General features: G+C 36.1%; 1 protein-coding gene across 3 annotated transcripts in view; it reads left to right on the top strand.

The window, feature by feature from the left end:
- The window catches only part of syne3 (spectrin repeat containing, nuclear envelope family member 3), a 41184-nt gene extending 19685 nt beyond the window's left edge, over positions 1-21499 (top strand). For 2 of the 3 annotated variants that reach the window (XM_067367727.1, XM_067367728.1), the window contains exons 10-18: positions 393-536; positions 863-997; positions 2842-3003; positions 3814-3986; positions 5495-6077; positions 6487-6645; positions 11071-11244; positions 11588-11629; positions 18417-21499. In XM_067367727.1, the coding sequence (XP_067223828.1) occupies positions 393-536; positions 863-997; positions 2842-3003; positions 3814-3986; positions 5495-6077; positions 6487-6645; positions 11071-11244; positions 11588-11629; positions 18417-18608 (1764 nt within the window). In that variant the 3' untranslated portion in view covers positions 18609-21499. The remainder of the gene's footprint in view (positions 1-392; positions 537-862; positions 998-2841; positions 3004-3813; positions 3987-5494; positions 6078-6486; positions 6646-11070; positions 11245-11587; positions 11630-18416) is intronic. The other variant, XR_010892527.1, reaches the window with a different exon arrangement.
- The last annotated feature ends 2799 nt before the right edge of the window (positions 21500-24298 follow it).

The following is a 24298-nucleotide window of genomic DNA, read 5'->3' as shown; positions in this document are numbered from 1 at the left end:
AGTGGGTAGGTGTGTGTATGTATGTGTATATATATATATATATATATATATATATATATATATATATATATATATATATATATATCCCTGAAAAAAAAATATTTTATATATATATTTATATACATCTCTGGAAAAAATTAAGACCACTTAACATTGATTTCTGAACTTGGAGTGGTCTCTTAATTTTTTCCAGTGCTGTAATATATATATATATATATATATATATATATATATATATATATATATATATATATATATATATATATATATATATATATATATATATATATATATATATATATCCCTGAATAAATATGCTAATCCCTGTCTTAAATCTTATTAATGTTGTCTACACACCCCAGAACCATGTGGTATCCTATGTACACCCTTAGGGTTTGATATCAAAGACGAAGGACTTTTCCGATGCCTATGACTCCATACACAAAAAACTGACCTCCATAAAGGAACGATTTGTCAAGACGGATGGACTTCAACCTGACATTCTAGCCAAGAAGAGCCAGGCCGATCAACTCCGGGTGAGCAGCAGAGAAAACAGAAGAGTATAGCTGTTTCCGACTTCAAAAAGTTTTGCTTTGCACGCAGCTTTTTGAATTTCTTTTTAAACAGCTGTTTTGGTTTTAATCTCTGCATGTGGTAAGCTGTAGATGTACAGTGACTTTTGATTAGATCGTCTTTCGGCACACACTAAAAGAGTTATGTGAATAATTTAAGAAGCTAGGAGTTATGTCACGCTGAGCTCAATGTGTTTGCACTGGTTGATCAGAGTGGCTTGTCCAGGTGGGAGCGGGAAAGACTCGCTAGTGGCAGACTGAATGTAAAATAAATGTGCATCTCTCTGCAGGTCATTAGAAAGGACTTGGAAGATTGCGAAGCCCATATCATAGCTCTGGAGACACTGGTTTCCTCCAACCCTGCAAACAGGACAAAGTTTGAGCGTCTGTATGCGGACTGGAAATTGCTTTATAAGGCAGTTCGGGTAAGATCTGTTCTGCTCAAGGTTTTTTGAATTTCTTATAAATGGTTTTAAATGTAAAGGGTTAGTTCACCCAAGAATTAAAATTCTGTCATTAATCACTCACCTTCATTTCATTCCAAAACCGTAAGACCTTCGCTTATCTTCAGAACACAAATGAAGATCTTTTAATGAAATCTGAGAGATTTCTGTCTTTCCACTGACAGTCCACGGAACTACCACATTGAAACTTCAAAAAGATAATAAAGAGATCGTAAAACTAATCCATATAAATAAAACAGTTTAGTCCAAATTTTCTGAAGAGACATGATCACTTTATATGATGAACAGATTTAATTTAGGCTCTTATTCGCATATTAACATTCATCGATGCACACATCAGTTATGGTAAATGGAAGCTCAAGCACGCTTGCTTGACCAATGAGGTTCATTCTTGTGTGTCAAGCAAATACAGTTGAGCTTCTGTTTATGCTCATTGATCAATGTTTATGTGTGAAAGCCTAATTTCAATCTGTTCATCATGTAAAGCGATCATGTCATATCGTGTAGTTTTGGACTAAACCATATGGATAAGTTTTACGATCTCTTTATGAACTTTTTGAAGTGTTAATGTGGTAGTTGCATAGACAGAAATCTCTCAGATTTAATTAAAATTTGTGTTTAGAAGATGAACGAAAGTCTTAGGGTTTGGAAGGACATGAGGGTCTGTATTTGATGACAGAATTTTCATTTTTAGGTGAACTAACCCTTTAATTCAAGTGGTAGTTGACCCCAAAAAAAGCAACTCTTATTTTTTTTTTCGTGGAACACAAAATTAGATAATTTAAAGTGTGTTTGTGCGGCTCTTTTCTGTACAACGAAAGCAGACTACAATGAAGTTGTTTCTTATGCTATATTCCAGTTTTTTCAAAGCCATATACTAGCTTGTGAGCACAGCAGGATGGGAATTTTCAGTCTTCAGTGTCCCGTGATTCTTCAGAAATCAATTTATGGGTGCTCAATAATGCTTAATATTTTTGTGAAAACCATGTTACATGGGTTCTTTGGTAAATAGAAAGTTCAAAAGAACAGCATTTATTTTAAATATATATATTTTTGTAACTCTTTTGTGTGTGTGTGTGTGTGTGTGTGTGTGTGTGTGTGTGTGTGTGTGTGTGTGTGTGTGTGTGTGTGTGTGTGTGTGTGTGTGTGTGTGTGTTTCTGATGATTCTTTGGGCCAACCAATGATTTGTTGTGGAATTTACAAAAACATGTCTAAAGATCCTCCCAGACTTGCAGTCTATATCCAGTCATATTATCATACATATTATCGTACATTGTACTCGCAACTGTACAGAAATTGTGTGAATGCTTCTGTGGCGAATTTAACTATGCACAAATGAGATTTTAGAGCCTTTGCAAAAGGCATATTTTCATAAAATTAATTTTCTTTCTTGCTGAACTACTTCTTTTATTCCATATATTTTTTGCATCGTTAATTGATAGAAATATGAAATTCTGAATAATGAGGGGAGGATACATATCTTTTTACTAGCCTCTTCAAAAATGCCCAACTTCACAAGTGATTCTGATTTAACCCTGAAGATCTGTGGAAACCGCTGAGATCACACCACATTTTCCGTAACTCCCGCTGTGTGTTGATCATGATGGCGATGAAGAAGATGACTATGAAGGCCTTGATCAAACCTCCTTCAGTTTTAATGCGCACTTGTGGCCCGAAGAGATATATTTTTTTAATTTTTTGAACAGATACCAGAATTTTATTGCACTAAAATCCTTCTCACGTATGTTTCAGGTTCATAATGTATGTGTGTATTCACATCTATATGTGTTGTTGTTCATACCAGATGAAGGTGAATGAAAGTGAGGAGAACATTGCGGAACATGAGAGTTTACATGAAAATATTCTGAATTTGGAGAAGTGGTTAATGATCATGAGACAGAAGCTGGAGTCGTTTCGTGGATCAGATGGGGAATGGAGCATTGATAACCGCCAGCATGAGGCTGAGGTACGCCTATGAGTGACACTTATGGCTTAGTTACCACAGTTAGTTGCTTTTAATAAGAAAAATACATTTAAATAAAAATAACAAAGCTTCTGAAAGCTTTTTACAATGCTTTAAGGATTCCATTTTAATCTGTTGTGGTAGTATTATCATGGATTTATTTTATTTCAATATTTTTACTTTATAAAGCATGGTATTCCACAACAACATTCAATGTGCAAACTGAAGGCTTCATGAGACAAAAAAATTATAGTAATAAGAAAGAAAAAAAAAAAAAAATATATATATATATATATATATATATATATATATATATGCTAAAAAGGTTTTAAAATGTTTATGATTGATGCAATATAAATGATGTTATGGAAAACTGGGAAATATCAGGCAATTAAAAATTATTTTAACTCATGGAAATTTAGAAAAACTTACGAAAAGTCATGGAAATTGGTAAAAAAAAAAGTGGAATCCCTGCATGTACAATTACAGAAAAAAACTAAATAACATTTGTTGTCAGCTATTTAAATTATCACATTTTGTCACTTAATACAATTGCACCTGCATTTTGGCTGAAATCATGAATGCCATAGTATTTTTGTAAGACATAAAAATTCTACACTTTAACCCAAATATCTTTAACCCATCAATAAAGGTATTTGACATGATTTAAATCCTTGGTGTATTACTGTCATTTTAAGTCGCTTGAATCATGTCATAAAAGCACTGTATGTGCAAATGAATGCGTGCCTGCGTGCATGCATTTTTTTTGTAGTACTTTAGACTCAATCTTATATCACTGTTGTTGTCCTCTAGAGGGCGTTGGGAGAGTTTCCAGAGAAGGAACTTCAGCTTCATCAGACGGAGGCTCAGGGTCAGACTGTGCTGGCCAGAACCTCTGAGAAAGGAAAAGTTCACATCCTGCAAGACCTTAAACGCCTCAGAGAGTCCTGGACGTCCCTCCACAGGCTTAGTCTCAATCTTTACAGGTTAGAAGAAGTCATGCTTGCAGTTATAGAGGGTTATGATGATATTACATGGACAGAAACTGTGACGCAAGAAGCATAATTGTGATATAATTTTTTTTAGAAGCTTTTAAAAACATAATAGGAATTCCAAAAGGCATATTTCACATTCTGTTTAAATTGCAACCGGTTCACCTGGTCATGTTGATTTCAATTATTGTTGACTGCTATGGAGTTTAGGGAAAAAGATCTAGAATGTGCCATTTCCTATTGAACAACGTATTTTAAAGGGATAGTTCATCCAAAAATGAAAATTACCTCATGATTTACTCACCCACAAGTGTATATGACTTTCTTCTTTCAGCCGAACACAATTGGAGTTGTATTAAAAAATGTTCTGGCTCTTCCAAGCTTTATAATGGGATTGGATGCCCAAAAAAGTACATGCAATCATCATAAAAGTAATCCACATGATTCCAGTGGGTTAATAAAGGCCTTCTGAAGAAAAGCTATTGGTTTTTGTAAGAAAAATATCCATATTTAAATCTTTATAAACTAAAATAACTAGTTTCCAGCAAACAGTCTACGCAAGTTGACTTGCCCCAAAATCTCGGACCTGTCTCATGACGTATTGAACGACGTGGAAGCGCAGAGGATAGAGCAAAACAAAATACCGGTTACGAATTAGAAGGATAAAATGAAAATTTGTAAAGAGAAGTATTGGAGGATTTTGATATAAGAGAAGAGGAGCTTAAGGTGAGTTGCCCAGCCCTATTTGTTTGAACTGCAAGAGGTGTCTAAGCCAGTGGTTCCCAATCCTGGTCCTGGAGGCACCCCAACACTACACATTTTGCATGTCTCCCTTATCAAACACACCTGATCCAGGTCATCAGCTCATTAGTAGAGACTCCAAGACCTGAAAAGGATGTGTCAGAGAAAGGAGACATGCAAAATGTGCAGTGTTGGGGTGCCTCCAGGACCAGGATTGGGTCAGGGGTTATTCTTTTGGCGCAAGTCGACTTGCGTAGGCCATCTGCTGGAAGCTAGTTATTTTAGTTAATAAAGTTTTAAATATGGATATTTTTCTTACAAAAACACATTGCTTCACTTCAGAAGGCCTTTATTAACCAACTGGAGCTGTGTGGTTATCTATTATGATGGATGGATGCTTTTTTTGGACTTCAAAATCAGGAGAGCCATTCACTATCATTATAAAGCTTGGAAGAGCCAGGATTTTTTTAAATATCTCAGATTGTGTTCTTCTGAAAGAAGATAGTCATATACACCTAGAATGGCTTGAGGGTGAATAAATCATGGGATAATTTTCATTTTTGAGTGAACTATCCCTTTAAAGGTGATATTTGTAGTTTTTCATTGTTAAAATACTTTGCCAATTTAAAAATAGACAAATGTTAGCCAACAATAATTGCCAACATGGCCAATGCATTTCTCTTTATCACTAATGAATATAAAATAAAATTCAAAAGGGAATTTTTGACAACATAATTATTAATTTCACCGTAACTTGTTAGGCTTCTAAATGGACATGCTGCCACAGGCGACCAAGATTCCCTATTACAGAGAACTGAGTTCCTGGACAGATGGGCAGAAGGGCATCATCAGGAAACGGCTTCAGACTTTGAAGTGGGACTTGCCACAGGTGACAAAGATTCAGACCAGCATCAGAGATTACTGCACAGATCAGAATCATCAGATCACCCAGAGCTGGAGAGGAACATTGAAGCAAATCAGGATCGAATTCGAGTTTTGGTCCCTGAGGGCATCGCAAGACCTGGACGTTTTGAGGTCAGGAGAAGAGAGAGGACTTACCAAGACCGGTCCACGGATGATGAGGTGGATGCTGTCATGTCTGGAAGTGACCGTACTGTTAACAGGAAGCAGAGAGGGATGGAAGGCTCTTACGGAGGTGACTTGCTCAGGACCGTTGGTCGGACTGGTGAATGGGTTGAAGAACACATGGCTAGTTCCGGGATTGAAGACCTGGATATGCAAGGCAGATACAGCTTTTTGCGTGGGGTTGACTCTGATGATGCACAGAAAGGGGCACGGCTGTCACAGACCAGTGCAACTATTGGCTCAACTGATGACAATCAGGTTAGGATTATTAAAATATCATTCTTGTTATTCTAACTGTCAACATTAGGGCTGGCATTATATCAAAAACGTGCAATGTATTTGCAGCGATTTTGTATGCAATATAATTAAATTACATAGTGAATATTGCAATGATTTTATGCCGTTTTTAAGTTTTTTTTCCTGTAATTTACTTTATCAAACATTTTGAGTCATACTCTGCCACCAGTGGCTGTTTGGTCAAAATGTTACTTTGAAGGATAAAAAAACTTAATTATTTCAGAGCAAATGCATTAAGAGATATATCATCAAAAGAACTAAAATAATTTTTTTTTAGCTAGATCACTCAGCCCTAAAGCCATCATTAAGCAAGTGATACCTAGGCTATAATAAATGGACAGAGGGATGTCTCTTTCCGTTTTTCCTGTAGATGGGCTCTCAGGGGCCCCAGCGTCATGCTGATATGGAGGCCCAGAGGAGGGAGTTTGAAGTGTGGCTTCACAAGGAAAATGACAAACTCACAGGAATTCTGAACAACCAAAGATCCCTGAGCGCTAAAGAACTGAGGATAAGACAGAATACACTCAAGGTTGGTGGTGTTTGTTAAATTTTTTTGCTTTCTTTTTATCCGTTTTTGATTAAAGTTTCATAAAGAGTCCAAAATATCAAAAAGTGTTAGAGTAAAAAAACAATCTTTGATAGCTTTGATATCTTATTCAACAAAGCGCAGCATGATGTTTTACTTTGGTCACACAGAACATTCTGGATAATGTTCAGTATGTGAAGCTACATATCTGTGAGAGTCTGCTGTGTGTTGTTCCATCAATGCAATTGTAGCTGCAGATCTGTGAAGCTTTGAAAGGCTTGTGCTCAGGTTTCACCTCAGGCTTGGAAAAATTCTAACTTCACAAGTACCTGGAAGCTGTCATATCTGAAAACATTTGAGCTGACAGCCACTGTCACGTTGACTTTTTTTGTTCAGTCATAGCTTCGCCACTCAGATTTGGAAAAGGTCTTGAATGGCAATTCATAGGTGGTCTTCCTGTTGAATATACCATGAAACAACATCAAACAATTTTTCAGATTGTGCTATGTGAGAAAGCCACATTGAGATTGTTTTCATTTATTTAAATCTCTCCTATAGCTGACAAAGTGACAATACCTGAATTCAATGCTATACCTGACTTTATGATAGTAGAAACCGCTTCCTCTTCCATAAGGCCCTGTTTACACCTGGTATTAACCCTAAAAAGGGCAAGACCATAAAGAGACATCAGAAAATTAATTTATTGCTATTTTCCATCTTCTTAGGACACCAGTAATACAATTTCATGATTTTTTTTTTAAAAAACATGACTTTTATTTTTAATTTTAATGTTTGTATCTCCCAGGATACTTTGCCCGTTTGGGGGTATAAATTAAGTGAAAAGAATGCAACATTTTAGCCACATTTTTAAAACATTTATTCTCTCATAACATAAACTAAATATTATTTTTAAAATTCTATTGAACAATAAGTATAATGCCTATTTATGAATCAGGGGCGTTTCCTCCTAGGAGGCAAGGGAGGCAGTGCCTCCTCAAAAATACTGGATGAGAAAATAATCGATATTATAAAAATAAAACAATGCAAATGATTGGACATGATTGGTTCATGCGATAAATCCCGCCTCTTGTTTTCGTGCGTGTTCTCATCGAATCGGCCTGAATGAAGACAGTTATGCCTTTAATGGGAAGACTAATTAAAAAGTAAGAAAACAATTGTCACTTACATATCACCGCTTTGTGAAATGTTAAAATCAAACTCAAAATGGCCTGAAAACATGATGACTCTGGGTTTTTTTTAGTGGTGAAATTAAAGGTACATCTTCGTGTCTTTGACCACTGACCAGTGTGTACAAGCTTGATGAGTCCTGAAAATAAATTGACTATTAAAAAGTAAAGCTGAAAATTAGTTTATAAATAATATACATTGTTTAAATTGTTACTGCCTTTAGTTATTATTTTGGAATAAATGTAAAAATGAGTAAAAACACTAACTTGATGAAATTTATACTTGGTTTTAATAAATAGAACATTACATATAGTGTAAAAATAACAAAATAGAATTGTATTTGGTCTCTCTTTTTATGTAATGTTAACTTAAAATTGTGTAACAGGGACATAAATGAGGACTTTGCCTCCTCAATTTAAAACACCACCGCACACCACTGTTATGAATATATTGTATAACGCTGTATAATATTTATTATGCAAATTGCTAGGGCCTGTAAATTATCAATACGACCAAAATTTTGCTGAAAAATCTGTTGTACACAATCTACCGGTGGCCAGTCCCCACAATGTAGGTGAACTCAGGTTTATATTACATCGTGGGGACATTTGGTCCCCACAATGTAATATAAACAAACACACACACACACATATATATCAGGCTTTTATGGCATATATATGCAATTCATTGCAAATCAATAATAACAGAGATGGAAAATGTTCCCCAAAAGTCTGTTGTGTAATATTTGACATTTACATTTTTACATTTAACATGGAAAAATGTCAAAAGAATTTTTAATATTTAACATTAAAAAATAATGTATGAGTAATCAAAGTAAACCCAAGTTGCTTTAGTACAGTAAATGTTTATCTCACATTTACTTTTTAAATATCATTAAAGATTTATGAGCAAAAAAGACTTTACTTGATAAAAAAAAAAGTATGAATTATCAATCAGAGGACAGAAGGCATGAAGTAGATTGTGTACAACAAGTTTTTCAGCAAAGTTTTGCTGGTATTGACAACTTATATGCCCTAGAAATTTGCATATTAAATAATATACAGCATTATACAATATATTCATAAATAGGCATTATACTTATTGTTCAACAGAATTTGACAAGAATGTTTAGTTTAAGCTATGAGAGAATAAATGTTTAAAAAATCTGGCTATAATGTTGTAATATGCATTGCCAAACAAGCATTCTTTTTTCATTTGATTTATACCCCCAAAGGGGCAACATATGCTGGGAGATACAAACATTTAAAGAAAAATAATGAAAAATTTACATGTGAATAAGAACATACGTCCCCTCCAAATATTGTAAATATGTGAAATATATCAACTTTTATCATAAGGTTAGTAGATTTTCAACTACAGATGGTCATGGTGATTTTGAATACCGCCCGTAAGGTAGACAAAAAATGTATGAACAAAGTCAATATATCTAAATATTCACAACAAACAGCCTTTCAACATGTAACCAATAAATGAGACCTAAACTTTCCCTGACTCTCCCCACAGCCTCTCAAATGTTTATATGCCCCAGGATACGTCGCCCTTTTTAGGGTTAAGATGCGTTTTGGTCGATCGGATCACAAGTGGACGACTCTAAATACTGGTGCAAACTAAAATGTTTTGAGCTTGTCCACTTTCGACCACTTCCAGAGGTAGTCTAAAATGCATTTGACTAGATTGCTTTCTTAGTGTAGATGCTCATGTGGTCAAATGCATTCAAACAGCCATAAAAGACCATCCTACTCCTGCTGACTTAATGAGTAAACATAATGGTAAGCGCGCTAGCCTGTCAGGATTTAAACTTCGTCGGCTGAAGACCCAAGTTTGGTTTAAAGACAACAATTCCTGATTTCTAACAAGCACTTACCCCATTCAGCTGGTCTTGCGGCTATCAGAGCAGAAACGACAGCTCTGCTCTTTGGTTTTTCCACCGTCTCCTTTCGCGTTCATATGTAAATTGCGTGAGCTTATTTTGTCCATTAGATTAAAAGGTCTGAGAAGAAAAAAACATACATTTACCCATCTTAATACCAGGTGTAAACGGGGCCTAAATTACTGTTTGCTAATGCAGTCACACAGAACATCTTATAGGAATAACTTGGAGATTTTCAGGATAATGTGCTCATAAAGTGTTTAAAAAATGATTGGAAATTATTCCATTATGGGATGAAATTAATTAAGAAATTTTTATCAGCCATTTTTTCAATAAAAAAGTTTTTAAATTACTCCATAATGTGATTAAAAACTGACGACGGAATTAGATTTGCTTATCAGTCGACTGGAATAAGATCATTCGTGTGATCGCTATTACAACAGCTGATAATAGAGCTGTTCCTGGAGTTTCAGCATACTCAATATGGTACTGTGAACTCTTTAGTAACTACCTCCTCTTCTATGAGCTGAATTAGTATGTAAACTTTAGATTACCCTAGAGCAAATGTTCTTATTGATGTTCGGCATTTGTGAATGTGGGCTGAGAGTTTAATTCACACCATGCGCATCTCAAGATGTAGTTTTGCAAAGGGGGAAAACACTGCATGTTCTCTGGGTACCTTTTCCTTGTTATTAAGTGTAAATGTTCATAAAATTCACTGTAATATTACTGTAAAATTCCATACAAATGCACAGGACTTCCATGTACAGTACGTTTGGGGTCAGTATGATTTTATGATTTTTAAGAAAATAATTAGTTATACATTAAATTGATCAAGTGACAGTAAAGACATTTCAAATGTAAAAAGATTTCTATTTCAAATGAATGCTGTTCTTTCTATTCATCAAAAAATCCCTGAAATTTATGACAGTTACCAAAAGATATTAAGCAGCATGACTGTTTTCAACATTAATAATAATAAGAAATGTTTCTTGAGCAGCAAATCAACATATTAGAATGATTTCTGAAGGATCATGTGACACTGGATACTGGAGTAATGCTGAAAATTCAGCTTTGCATCACAGGAATAAATTACATTTTAAAATATATTAAAATAGAAAACAGGTATTTTAAATTGTAAAAAAAAAAAAAAAAACTGTTTTAACTGTATTTTACAGTTAAAACTTGTTTGGTTATAGATGGCAAGATGCTAAGGCAGAATTGGTAACATTTTTTTAAACAAAAGGTCAATTTTGGATTTTTCAAATGAGTTCTGATCCAGTTATGAGCACACATCTTTGACAACCACACCCACACAAACCCCTAATAGTAACTTGATGTCTGTATAGGGTTTACGTGCCGGTTTGGCCTGGGGTCAGAATCAGTTCCAGAAACTGATGGCAGGTCAGCAAAGTATGGTGGCGGAGGAGGACATGGAACTAGAAGAGCTGCGTTATCGCTGGATGTTATACAAATCCAAACTTCAAGAGGCTGGTGACCTCAGAGGACTGCTGAAACACAAGGTACAAAGATTTTTTTTTTTTCCTTTTTATATTAAATTATATGTGTATTTTGTATTTAGATTTTTGTAATAATTATTATTCAATTTTTCCTCAAGAGTCTGTACATATTTTTCTTTACATTTTTTTTACTTTACATTTATTTGCTTGTGCCATGAAAAGCCTTAATCTGAAGCCATCGTTTTGAAAAATGGTGAACAAAATTGTTATATGTTGAATACTAGGAAAGATATATATATATTTCAAGCAGTGAAGATGTTGGTGTAGTATCATGTGTCCACCAGAAGGGGGCAGCAGCTTGTAGCCGGATCTAACTAACTAAAGCAAATGTTTCTTTTTGTTACAGGGTGTCAGTGGACGAGAACAGGAGCTTGTCCGAGCTGGAAAGGTAGGTTTTATTCATTGAACATAGGCCTTGATGCTGTGAGTGGGCTTGTGTTTAAAGTGGGTTTCAAAAATCTCTCTGATCTGACAGTGAAGTATGTTTGAACACTCTTTGAAAAATAAGTATTCCCTCTCCAGGGTGAGAACAGAATTATATGCAGTGTTTATTTGTTGACACACAACTGGGGCTGTTGGAGTGCAATGCAGTGCAATGTCGTCATGTGATTAATAGTCGCAAATTGATTTAATGTAATATATTGGAGGAGGGTATGTGGATTTTTATTAGCATTTTGTATTAAACATAAAAAAAATTGCCACTCATTTAGCAGTTCAAATCATTTGCTTACTGTTTTTGTTGAATATTGCGTTTCACTCTAAAATATGTCAGGTAACGGAAGTTAAATGGGATGTGAATGCCGTTTCATGTTGACAAAGAATTTGTAAGCACTCTCAAGTGAAGTGGGACACTGTTCTGCTGGATTAGTAAGAGGGCTTTGAAATAGAGGCACATGAACAGCATTTTGAAAGCCTGAACCAAAGCACTGTCTTAGCCTCCAAAAACAAATGCTATTTTTTGGCTCTGTGGCCCGCTTGGAAACATCAAGACAGTTGCTCCACTGCGTCTCTCTGGGGAGCATGTTAATCTTTGAGTATTTTCTCAAATTTCTCATGTTCACACCTTTTTTAGCACCTCTCTTCTCACTCCTTCACTCTCTGGCCATCTGTTCATGAGCGGTCACGTCTGCTTGAGAAGAGACGCAGGTGCCCTGCTGACTGCATATGAAAGGCTGTTCTGATAGGCCTGCTTTATTTACATTATCAGATATTAGTGGATGGAGATAGAAATGTTGTTTTGCACATGCAGCATTACCTTTCAATTATCAAGGCTATTCACAGACACTTTGGTTGAACTAGTTCTGCAAAATATGCACAAAAACCTTTTTTGAAAGGTTTGTCATTAATTGCTCACTCTCATGTCGTTCCACACCCGTAAGACCTTTGTTCATCTTCGGAACACAAATTAAGATATTTTTGATTTGGCCTCCATTGAAAGCTAGTTAATTTACACTTTCAAACGCCCAGAAAGCTACAGTTCATGTTTTGAATCAGTGGTTCGGACGGAGCGCGTATCAAATTGCCAAAGTAACGTGAAACATTGAAATTTCGAAACACTTATGACGTAACGAAGCCTTGTTTACTGAAATCATGTGACGCTCCGATGCACTGATTCGAAACAAAATATTCGTAAAGCATGTTTTTTCTCCGATAGACTGCAATGTTGACTATGTGACTACAGTGGTTCAACCTTAATGTTATGAAGTGCAAAAAAACAAAGACGAGAAACATGGAAGCGCTGCACTGTGTTTACTACGTAAACAGCATAGGAGAATGATGGGGAAAAGAAGAAATTGTTGAATAAATTTGTTATTTTTGCACACAAAATGTAGTCACGTTGACTATTTTAACAATGGTTTTAATACCTTTCTGGACCTTTAATGTGGTACTTATTGTTTTCTTTGGAGGATTAAAAAAATCCCGTATTTTATTAAAAATATCTTATTTGTGTTCTGAAGATGAACAAAGGTCTTACGGGTGTGGAACAACATGAGGGTGAGTAATTAATGACAGAACGTTCATTTTTGGGTGAACTAACCCTTTAAGGGTGCGTTCACACTTGTAGTTCGGTTCTTTTGGTTCATTTGGTCCGGACCAAAGAAGAAAAAATAAACATTTAGTCCTGGTCCGATTAGCATTCAGATTGGCAATTTTATCACCGAACCAAAAGATACCGAACCTTAAGGCATAGGGGTACATTCACAATGTGATTGGTCGGATTTTATGACGTATTGCCTATTTTGATACAGAACTTGTCGAACATTCAAAACAATGCTGTGTGCTGAAGTAAATGCGCTCGTTGTGTGTGCATAGCATGTATGTGATGGTATTTTGGCCAGCTGAGAACTCTTGAAGAGCTTATAAAATGTGTAAAGTAATCAAAACACCGGCGGGAATCCATCCGTCACACACAAACAATCTGCTTAGTGGAGACGCACGTCTGATGACTGTGATAGGCAAACTCGCGACTATAACGAGAAAAACCGACGTGTGAGGATTCTGACCTTTTTAGGGTCTCGTCTTCCTGTTTTTGGTTCGTTTACATGTCTTTGGTCCGTGTTGCGTTCATATATCATACGAACCGCACCAGAGTTCGTTTGGAAGCGGACCGAGACCCATCTTTCCAACGGTCTCGGTCCGCTTGTTTGGTGCGCACCAGGGTTCGGATGGCAGCGTTCACACATGTTCAAATGAACCGCACTAACCGAGCAATCGCACCAGGGTTCGTTTTAATCGAACCAAACATGACAAGTGTGAACACACCCTAAGACCGCACAAGTAAATGTTGCTCACCTGACCCACAGTGTCTGACTCTGTTGTGGAAACTGTCATCAGCCTCTGCTGTCTTGGTGGCCTGTCATTATCATGCAGGGTAAACACACCCTCTGCACACACTATGATTGTCTCTGTCACTGACCAAATACAATCATCTAATTGTGAAGATGACGCTTTAGTTGTCAATGAGGTAATCTTTCTGCAACTGCAATTACAGGCTCCTCACATAGTATATATAGTTATTTGTTGTGATAAAGTGTATTTTCCTATTGTATAATTATCAAGTCAGAACAATATGATTGGAAGATGTGTATCTGTAAGGACAGTCTTTTGTTTTATACATTACGCCTGGCCTGAGCACCGCTGTAATTACCTTTCAGTGTAATTAGGTTTTCCTGAATAGAGACTGACAAAAGAAAAGAGTGGAAAGAGATTTCTGCTTTTCATCCACCCACATTTCCTCCTCCTCACTTTCTCGTACTTCTACACTCTCTCTCAAACGGAAAGTAAAAGTTCCCATTTTCCTCAGCTTTGCTACAGAGGCGTTAAATAGAATAGGGTCGTACTAAGTTCAGATATCTGACAGTCCGGCGCTCAGAGCGATGGCGGTTGTTGAGCAGCTGTGGGTGGACATTCACTCCCACAATTCCACAGGTGCTTGAAAAAAATTCCCTGTGATTTCATCAGGTATACATTTGTCTCTGTGAATTTGTTTTTCGGCACCCAGTGAGTCATCTCGGAAAAATGAAGCAATCATTCTGAGGTTTTTATCAGATGTATATTGAATGAGAGATGGGTGCTGTCACTGTGTTTGTGCATCAAGTCACAAGCCAAGATCTATTTATAATCTGCCGACTTTGAGGAATTATAAGAGATTTATATGGGATTTTCCTTCCCTTTTATCATCCACCAGGAGAAGAAGTCCAATAGCTTAAAAACTGATAGCACATTTTTTTAATGTTTTATATATTTTTGCTGGCTATTTAAAATGACTTCTAAAAGTCAGAGAAGTACCTTTACACAATCTGAGCTCATCGTGTGTACACATTTCTGTAATAAACCCTAGTGAGTCACCTACCTTGGCAACATTTTTAGGTATCATAAGGGATTAAAGGCTATATATACCAAGACTGTTTCCATTTTATTACTAGTATGAATGGGAAAAACTGTAACATGCAATATGGCGTAATAAGCCACGCCTTCTAAATAAAAGAGCCAATCATCAATTGGCAAAGTCATTGCATTACTGCAGCTGCTGTTAGAAGCTCCGGTTCCCAAAATGCACATGCATATTGGCTGGACCAAACTGAAATATAAGATTTTTACTGCTATTTGAGGATATGAAACAACATTAATTGGACAGTTAGTGTCAGATTTTATTGCCGGTTTGAAAAATGTTATTTAAATGTGAGTTTGGCTAGCATGCAACCATAGAATGCACTGCAACCAGTTAAGGTGAGGTTTTTGTACAAAAGGAAAGGAAAAAGTTGATTTTAATGAGCTATTTAAAAAAAAACTGAAACGCATAAGTTGAAAATTCTTACATGTTTAAAAAAATGGACATTGACACCAATAGCCTAGTGGTTAGTGTGCCGACATATGGCGCAAATGTGTTAACGGCGACCTGAGTTTGATTCTCGTCTCGATGTCCTTTGCCGATCCCAGCCCCCCTCTCTCCACCCAATGATTTCCTGTCTGCTCTCTGCTGTCCTCTTTGAATAAAGGCACAAAAAGCCCATAAATATAACTTTATAAAAAAAAAGAACTATATTTGTGTTATGTCAAAGACTATAGAATAACACAAGATGCGTATTGTTTTGAATGGGAGAAAGTGCAATGCGCAATATGGCGGAATAAGTCCCGCTTTCTAAATAAGAGCCAATTGCCGATTGGTACTGAAGTGGCCGTTAGAAGCTCTGGTTCCTATAGAAACAGTCAGATGCAAGCTTCCTATCCACCTTATTCCTACGCCCCATGATGCTTTGCACGAATTATGGGTGTAACCTCTGTTAAGCTGTAAACAGTCAGTGAAAGGCTCACTCTATGGGCCCTATAATACACCCGGCGCAATGCGACGCAAGGCGCAGCGCAAGTGTGTTTGCTAGTTTGCGTCCGGCGGCGTTCACGTTTTCCCGTTCAGCGTCACGTCCTTAAATTAGTAAATGCATTTGCGCCAGTTAGTGCGCCCATGGGCGTGCTGGTCTAAAAAAGAGGTGTGTTCAGGCGCATTGCTATTTTAAGGAGCTGAAAATAGACTGCGCCATAGACCAACTCAAACCTGGTCTAAAGTCAATGGCGCAATATTTTTTTGAGAGCGTTGGTAGAAACTGCGCACAGGGATGCGCATCACACATTGCTCAGTATTACACACAGGGATGCGCATCACACAAACATGCCAAATATTAAAAACAAAAGGATTACAGTGTAAAAGAATATTATTGTGTAGGCTACATAAATATAAAAATGTAATGATGAATAGTCATTGCGTGTATTAGAATTAGGCTACCTATTTTCAATTCAGCCTATTACTACTTATAACGGACACAATCACTGCTAATTCATCCCACGCCTTCTTCACCACGGGAAGCTTTGGTGGATTCCTGCTTGTCCCGTAGATGATCTGCTCGTGTGCTTTAACTTCGCGCACGAGCAGATCGGTTTCTTCGCTTGAAAAGCGTTCAGCTTTTCCGCCAACAAATTCCGCCATGTAAATAGCAATCCGCCATGACGCGAGTGCATCTCGCTCTTAAAGGAAATGGGAGATGACACTCTGATTGGTTTATTGAACGTTACGCCCATTACTCATTAAGAGAATAGGGACAACCCATTTCAAAAATGCGCCCCGGCGCACGGACCGTTTTTCCGTCGTTAAAATAGCAAAAGTGGATTTGGACACGCCCTGAGTGCACCTGCGCCGTGCGCTTTACACTTTGTGTTTAGATCGTTAAAATAGGGCCCTATGAATGCAATAATACGTTGTTGTTTTTTTTTAACTGGGTACAATGGGATAACATTATTCTACCCACCCTTCAACCAACAAACATTAAAAGGCCATTAAAAGTGTAAAAACATCAACAAGGTACTTTCAACAGGCCATGAAAAAGCGTGATTCTTCCACAGCAATAACCGACAGGTTAAATACAACTGTAGTGATATATATATAGAGATTCTTTGTGTATTCCAGTGAATTATTAATGGGATATATTGTAAATTAAATCGGGAGAACAGACCACAGATGTGCAGTATATGTTGTCCCTTTTCATACTATTACAGCGGTATGCAAAGGGACAAAATAAAATAATCACGAGGATAGAAAGCAGTGACTGAAAAGAGCTCTTGTCATAGATATTCTTGTTATAGAATGTTAAAATACCAAGCGTTACGTTGATGTTTGAAAATAAAACAAAAAAGAAAAATTGACAGCTCATTCAGTCAAACTGACGGATAAGCTTTATTTGTAGGGCAACCTTATGATTTGAAACGATTCGTTTCAGTCTTTTTGAATGGAAGTTCCCCAAACCGGAAGTGCAACCCATAATTCGAAACGCAGTAGGCTAGTCAGGAATAAGGTGGATAGAGACGTGTACTTAGGACTGCGCATGTGCATTAGCTTGATCCAGCCTGAAAAATTCCGTTGTTTTTTTGTCATGATTCAAGCGTTTAGAAACTAAATTCATGAGACAGTTGTTGTCAGATTTCATTGGTGATTTCAAATATGAAATTTAATCGAAAGCTTGGCAAACAGCTTTGGAGAATTTGATGTTTCACCTTTCAAAGAAATAAGAGCTGCACTTGCATGCCTGAGATGCGTTTCAAAGATGGCCGCTGAGTGAAATGACTTGTCTTAAAGGGACTTTGGTTATGTATTTTTTGTGTTATGAGAGCAGTGATTCCCACACTTATTTCTCAGCTGAACCCCTTTTGTCCTATAATATTTTAAATATTCCCTTAGATTTGAAATATTTCATTAATTTAACAACATATTCACTGTTCTGTGATGTTGGTTAAACAAAATATTAAAGAAAAAATCCCTTTTGTATTGTTTTATTTTGATTTGTTTTTAAAATTATGTATTCATTTTAATTTTACATTATATATAATTTATATTATATAATTATAAGCTTTTCAATTATTCACTAAATTCATCAAATTTTGATACAAGTTAGGATGTTGCCTAATGGTTAATTCACACTGACAGTGATGAGCAGTGACTGCAAGTCATTCATTTTCAATGAGAGTTTGCAATTTCCTACAGGAAAGTTGAGCAGTAACTACAGTGAAAGTAGTGTGTTTCAAACAGGTGGACACTGTAGTCATTTGAACGCACCTATAGAAACTCACTAGGTTTTGTAATCGAGCCATTCAGCATGTAACGGCATCTGTGGATGTGTGTTTTGCAGGCGAACAGCAGTCTGGGATTCTTGTACCGTGTGTGTCGCGTGGCTCTTCCTCTCCAGCTCCTCCTCTTGGCTCTTCTGCTGCTGGCCTTCCTGCTTCCCATGATGGACGAGGGCACCAGCTGTTCACTGTCAAACAACTTCGCCCGCTCCTTCAACATCATGCTCCGCTACGACGGACCTCCGCCCACTTAAGCGCCGACAGTCGAAAGCAGCTTTTTTAAATATGCCAATCTGCTCTTGTGTTTATGTAACAAATACTTATATTTTTTATCATTGTTCCGTTAATGTTAAGTCATTTTATTTTTGGTTCTCAGCTGCTCCACCATACACCCACCAGTGGACCCAGCAGATCAGAAACTGTGTTTGTGTGTGAGAGAGTGAAAGAGTGAGTGGGTGGATGGCATAGATGCTCACAACCTGCTCAACATGATTCAAGCTGTTCATTTCTCTACAGGCTTTAGAGAAACCAATGCAGCCTTTACAAAGAGCAAAACTCCCTTAAAGATATCTTCTCAGGAGCCATTGCAAATTCCTTGTGTTTTTATGTTCGTTCTATGTTATTGCTAGTCACTACATGTTAAAGGATTAGTTCACTTAAGAATTAAGATTTCCTGATAATTTACTCACCCCCATGTCATCCAAGATGTTTATGTCTGTCTTTATTCAGTCGAAAAGAAATTAAGGTTATTGAGGAAAAAATTACAGGACTTTTTGGATGGGTTGAAGGTCCAAATTGCAGCTTCAAAGGGCTCTACACAAACCCATCAGAGGAATAAAGGTCTTATCTAGTGAAACGATCTGTCATTTTCTAAAAAAAAACACAAATGCTTGTCTTGCACTGCTCTGTGATGCGCCACGCATTACGTAGTCATGTTGGAAAGGTCACGCGTGATTTAACGAACCAGTGTCTACAAAGTGAACAAACACTAAGTCAAACGGCATTTACAAAAAAAGGTAAAACAATGATGTCGAACGATTTTGGAGTTGAAGGAGAAAGTGAGATGGAGTATTTCACCCTACCGCAGTACTTCCGCCTGCATCACGCATGACCTTTCCAACATGATTACGTAATGCGTGGCACATCACAGAGCTAGTGCAAGACAAGCATTTGTGGTTAAAAAGGTAAGTATATAAGTATAGAATTTTTAATAAAAAAAAAAAAAAATTGTTTCGCTAGATTAGACCCTTATTCCTCGTCTGCAATTTGGACCTTCAACCTGTTGAACCCCAGTGAAGTCCACTATATGGAGAATAATCCTGGAATGTTTTCCTCAAAAACATGAATTTCTTTTCAACTGAAGAAAGAAAGACATCTTGGATGACATGGGGGAGAGTAAATTATCAGGAAATTTGAATTCTGAAGTGAACTAATCCTTTAAAGGAATAGTTCACACAAAACCATGAAAATATTGTCATCATTTACTCACCCTCATGTCATTCCGAACCTGTTTGACTTTCTTTTGTGAGATTTTGTTTGTCATTACAATTAAAGTCAGTAGGGTCCAATCATTGGCATTCATTGTATGGATAAAAACAGTTCTTCAAAATATCTGATTTTGAAAACATGAGAGTGAGTAAATGATGTCAGAATTCTCATTTTTGGGTGAGCTCTCGCTCAATAATTTAACTGTGGTATGTCTTATATTTAAACAGAATTTTTGTGCATGTTTTTATTCATACCATCTGCTATTTTACTCAGGCCACTCAAAAACTAAACTGTGTTTAAAAATAGGATTTAACTTATCACTGTGTTGCGGGTATTAATTCTGATCTCATTGAGTAATGATAGACAAGAATATAAGCTCAGTTTAAAGTGTTCTTCATATATGAGGAAATTGGCAAAATCAATACAGACATTACTGTGTCACTCCTTAACAAAGGTGCTCTACACATGCATCCATAGACAGTTTTCCTTCAACGGTTTTTGGAAATTGAGATCGCAGAATCACATTTTTGGGCTTTAGTTTTGGCATTGGCTGGCCTCTGATTGTTGTTATAGGTTATTGTAAGCGTGTTTTGCAGGCATAGATTATGGAGTAAAAATAGCTCTGTTTGGGGAAAATGTCCTTTTTTGAACAGAATTTTGGAACTCTGTGACCTTCTTGGTCTGTTTTTCTTTTCTTTCATTTTTTTTTTTTTTAGAAGCAGTGTCTCAGCTGGGATTTCGAATGGCCCAAAACCATCAGAGGTTGAGTTCAGTTATTCTTTCAGGACGGCTTCTATAAGGTCATGGTTTAATGAAAAGAATGCTTTGATTTATTTTTTGGTCCAGAACGAAGGCTTCTTTGTCTTTCAGAGCTGGCAAAAGTCAAAACTCTTTTTGCAGTGTGAGACACATTATTTAGAGGCTAATTGCATGGCTTTTCAGCTTTAAGTATTAAACAAACACACAATGCACTGAGCTGCTTTTATCCTGTAGCAAAATGCCATTTTAAAATCGTATTCAGACCTCTCTGCATATCTCTGCTATGATAAACCTGTAATATTCATTAATATGTGATGCACTATGTAATGTTAAGTGCATAATCTGAAAGAGACTTAACAGAAAATATGCTGCATTTTCTAAAAAAGAAACTAATATTGAAGCTCGGTTCTTCAATTTATTGCACTGCTTTATTGCTTGAATTTAATCTCTTTATGTCAATGCAAACCCTTTAATGATCTATTGAGGTTTCATCAATGATACTGTGTGTTAATGCAAATGCTAAACTGTACAAAATTCTGTTAAATGATTCAAGATCATTAAACGTATGCTAATAGAGCTAGTTTACAGCACTGTGTGCATGGGAGAGTTTTCTCATTGGAGAAATCTTTCATTTGGAAAGAAAATACTGGAAATTATTTTCAAAGACAGCTAATAATATTGAAAGCATGTAGAAATTATTGAGATAACATTTAGACTTCAAATGCATGAAGGGTTGTAAGACCGTGTATTAACAACAACAAAAAAAGACATTGGAAACATTTATTTTATTACCATATTTTGAATGAAACTTGTATGATGTATCTTTAAACTGATAAGTATATACAGTAAAAAACATATCTAAACAGTATTTTTGTATTTTACTCCAGGCAATAAACATGCAGTGCATTTTCAGTGCTGTTTGTGTTTCTTTTGTTGCTATGGACTTGAGATTGAATAGATAAATGTGTGACTCAGTATCAAGATTCCCATTCAGAAATCCTCTTTTAGCAGGAAATGTATCTGTTTGCCTGCATTCGGCATTAAACCAAAGCATTAAACTGATCTGACGAGATGTGCAATGATAACGAAACACAAAACCAGCATGCAGGTGGGAATAAACGCACAGCTAGGTTTTCCCTGGCTATATAGGGGCCATGTAAGGTCCTGAGGTCAGCCCAAGGTTACTTGACAATCTATGAATGATCTGATTTGCTTCAAATAAGCTATAGGAAGGTTTTACATTTTAGTACCAGAAAAGCTATGGTTAAAGAAATGCACATTTGTGTGTTTATTTGCATAATTTATCATTTCTTGGTTGCCTAAGTAACCATGTGTGTTTCTATTCCATTTCAATTTAATTAGGTCACCAGCCAAAGGGAAACTAGTTGTAAGAATATTGCACAGCACTGTCAGAACAAATATGTAAAGCATTTAAAGTCACTATCTGACTGCACTGATACATGTTAGTTAAACATTGGTCATAGCGGAGTCCATTTATTGACATATTCGCTGTATAGTCAGGTGGATGTTTGTCTTCGAGGTGTGTATGAGAACTCTAGGCTATTTGGCATAAAGATATGCTATGACTGTATCTATGATTTTATGGTAAAGCCCACTCGCTGAATTAATTCAAATGCGATTCCTATGAGTGGGAAAGAGTTGGATCTATCCTACACGCTCACCCACGTGTGCAACCAACAGATTTCACACTGCCGTTTCCTTCCTGCTTAGCATTGAGCAGATATTTCTCTGGTGTGATAATGTCATCTCAGTGCAATCTAAATCAGGTTTGTTTGCAAATGCCCAAATATTTATGGAGCAAGGAACCAGATCAAGGGTTGAAGTACATTAGAAATTAATTAGCCATTCAGGTGAAAGTAATGTGGTTTGAATAATACAGTGATCCTTTACCCAGATTCATTTGCAGCGTGACTATGAAACATATCGGTTTTTGCAGCTCTCCACCCTTTAAATGCTGAAACATTAACCAAAAACCAATGCAAAAGTGCCATTTATCTGCAAAACAAGAGGTGACTTTTGCAGTTCTTACGTGGTATGAAACTTTTTAAAGGTATGGCTTTACACCAGTGTTGTTTTTGTTCATTTGAACTAGAAAACTATTGAAAATCATGAAGTTAAAATAAGATAAGATGGAAAAACACCAACTTAAAGGGTTAGTTCACCCAAAAATTTAATTTCTGTCATTAATTACTCACCCTCGTGTCGTTCTAACCCCTAAGACCTTTGTTCATCTTCGGAACACAAATTAAGATATTTTTGATTAAATCTGAGAGAAAGTAATGTAATTACCACATTCAAGCCCCAGAAAAGTACTAAAGACATAAAATAGTCAACATCTTGACAAGATGTATTGTCGAATTACATAATCTGATGATTCAGCTATGCACAGATCCAGATGTTAATACTGGCTGCCCTTGTCTAATGCTTTGAACATGAGCTGGTATATGCAAATATTGGGGTCGTACATATTAATGATCCCAACTGTTACGTAACAGTCGGTGTTATGTTGAGAATCTCCTGTTTTTTGGAGGTCTTTTAAACAAATTAGATTTATATAAGACGGAGGAAACAATGGTGTTTGAAACTCACTCTATGTCATTTTCATGTACTGAATTCTTGTTATTCAACTATGCCAATGTAAATTCAATTTTTGATTCTAGGGCACCTTTAATTTGTGTTCTGAAGATGAATGAAGGTCTTATTTTTGGGTGAACTAACCCTTTTAAAAAAAAAAAATAAAGAAATTTTGAAATTAAAACGTTGTAGTAGCCTACTAAGATTATTAAAACTGAAATAAAATACAATTAAAGCATATATATATATATATATATATATATATATATATATATATCTATATATATATATATATATATATATATATATATATATATATATATTAAAAAAGCAAACTAATAAAAATGACAAGCACAAAATCAAATTACAAAACCTTGAACTAAAATGAAAACTGAAAAATATAAAATACAATCTAATTCAAAATAATAATAAATACTACTAGTAAATAAATAATACTAAAATAACATAAACTCTGACCCATCAATCAAGTTATAACTTTGTTCACTCTGTTTTATTGGCATAGTCCTTCCACATTCATTGAATAAAGATGAACCACATTAAAACTAATGTGTACGGAAATCTGCACTGTAATAGAATTATCTTGACAGAAGACATTTAAGAGATGAAGCTCTAGTCACACTAGCCGGATGTGCTCTTGCATGTGGCGTAATCAGATTTAGCCACTTAACTTTTGACTTGAGTACAAGTTACACATTTGTTGGCTTAAATAGGATATGAAAAACACACCAAGAGCTCCCGGTCACATGATGAACTTCTGTTGTTAATGTGCCGGACATGACTCACATTGCTTAAGACTGGGATTTTCTTGTTGCCTTAATACTGTGCCAAAGTCTGTAAAAAAATGTTTTAGCTTTGTGTGACTATAAATGTCAAACAGCAAACTGGTTGACTCTTAGCACTGTCGTTGTTAATTAATCAGTAAGCATAACAAAAGGTTAGTGTCATTGTGCACCTGGTCTGTTAAAGTTGAGGCTGAAGGAATCTAGTTTATTACACTGGCTGTCCAGTACTTCTGTAGTAAATATTTAATTCTGTGGCATGTTGCCATGGCAGCCAAGGTTTCCATGTCAGAGGTGCTTTC

The sequence above is a fragment of the Chanodichthys erythropterus genome, chromosome 18 (genome assembly GCF_024489055.1).
Source record: "Chanodichthys erythropterus isolate Z2021 chromosome 18, ASM2448905v1, whole genome shotgun sequence".
Lineage (NCBI taxonomy): Eukaryota > Metazoa > Chordata > Actinopteri > Cypriniformes > Xenocyprididae > Chanodichthys > Chanodichthys erythropterus.
Note: the sequence above shows the minus strand (reverse complement) of the source record. Positions and strands in the feature narration are given on the sequence as shown.